The 686-nt window shown below is 40.2% G+C and overlaps 1 protein-coding gene across 1 annotated transcript in view; it reads right to left on the bottom strand.

Moving 5' to 3' along the window:
- USP24 (ubiquitin specific peptidase 24) overlaps positions 1-686 on the bottom strand; it is a 74,084-nt gene that overhangs the window by 43,157 nt on the left and 30,241 nt on the right. Inside the window, exon 25 of the mRNA XM_018566601.1 lies at positions 175-285. Within this exon, the coding sequence (XP_018422103.1) occupies positions 175-285 (111 nt within the window). The remainder of the gene's footprint in view (positions 1-174; positions 286-686) is intronic.

The following is a 686-nucleotide window of genomic DNA, read 5'->3' as shown; positions in this document are numbered from 1 at the left end:
AAACAAATAGGTAAGAGATCTCCGAATACAAACAAAAAAAAAAAAAAAAAAAAAAAAAAAGGTATTTTTCTGTACTGGCCACATTTTAAAATGGGTATAAACCATAGGGGAAGAGTGCACATACTGTATGTAGTGAATGACATACACTTTAAGATGTAAACATTGTAAACATACCTCTATGGTGAAAGTATCTTTGGTTGACTCGTAATTAAGGTTCAGAGTTAACAGATGTCCATGATAAGAGGCACCATGAGGTAGAATTGTTCGTGGAACAGAGTAGAGATCCTGCATGACAGCAAACAAATATCAATGAGTCTTTTCCTGCATTCATTTAGAAAATACTGCTCTTTTTAAAAAGTATTTGGCTGAAGCTCCAAACAAGATTTTTCTTAAAGGCCGAGTCCCTGTTTTAGACCATGGTTCATATTAAGGGTGTAACATGAAGCAAAGTCGCATACAACATCCCCGAACCCAAACCACTTCCCCTTACCTGAATCTTGGGGTGCATCCTCTGTTTGTAATGCTTTGAATTTAGAGCATTTGTTTGTGGCTCTGCCCACAGGTCTGGGATTGTTTACAGTAAATGGCTACAAGTCCCCATCAGGCAGTGGCCCGCACCCGGGTGACACCATTGGAGGGGTGACACCAAAATGATTCAGTCATTTTGGTGTCACCCCACCCCCCCC

Source organism: Nanorana parkeri, unplaced genomic scaffold, assembly GCF_000935625.1.
Source record: "Nanorana parkeri isolate BGI_ZX_2015 unplaced genomic scaffold, ASM93562v1 scaffold962, whole genome shotgun sequence".
NCBI classification, from domain to species: domain Eukaryota; kingdom Metazoa; phylum Chordata; class Amphibia; order Anura; family Dicroglossidae; genus Nanorana; species Nanorana parkeri.
Note: the sequence above shows the minus strand (reverse complement) of the source record. Positions and strands in the feature narration are given on the sequence as shown.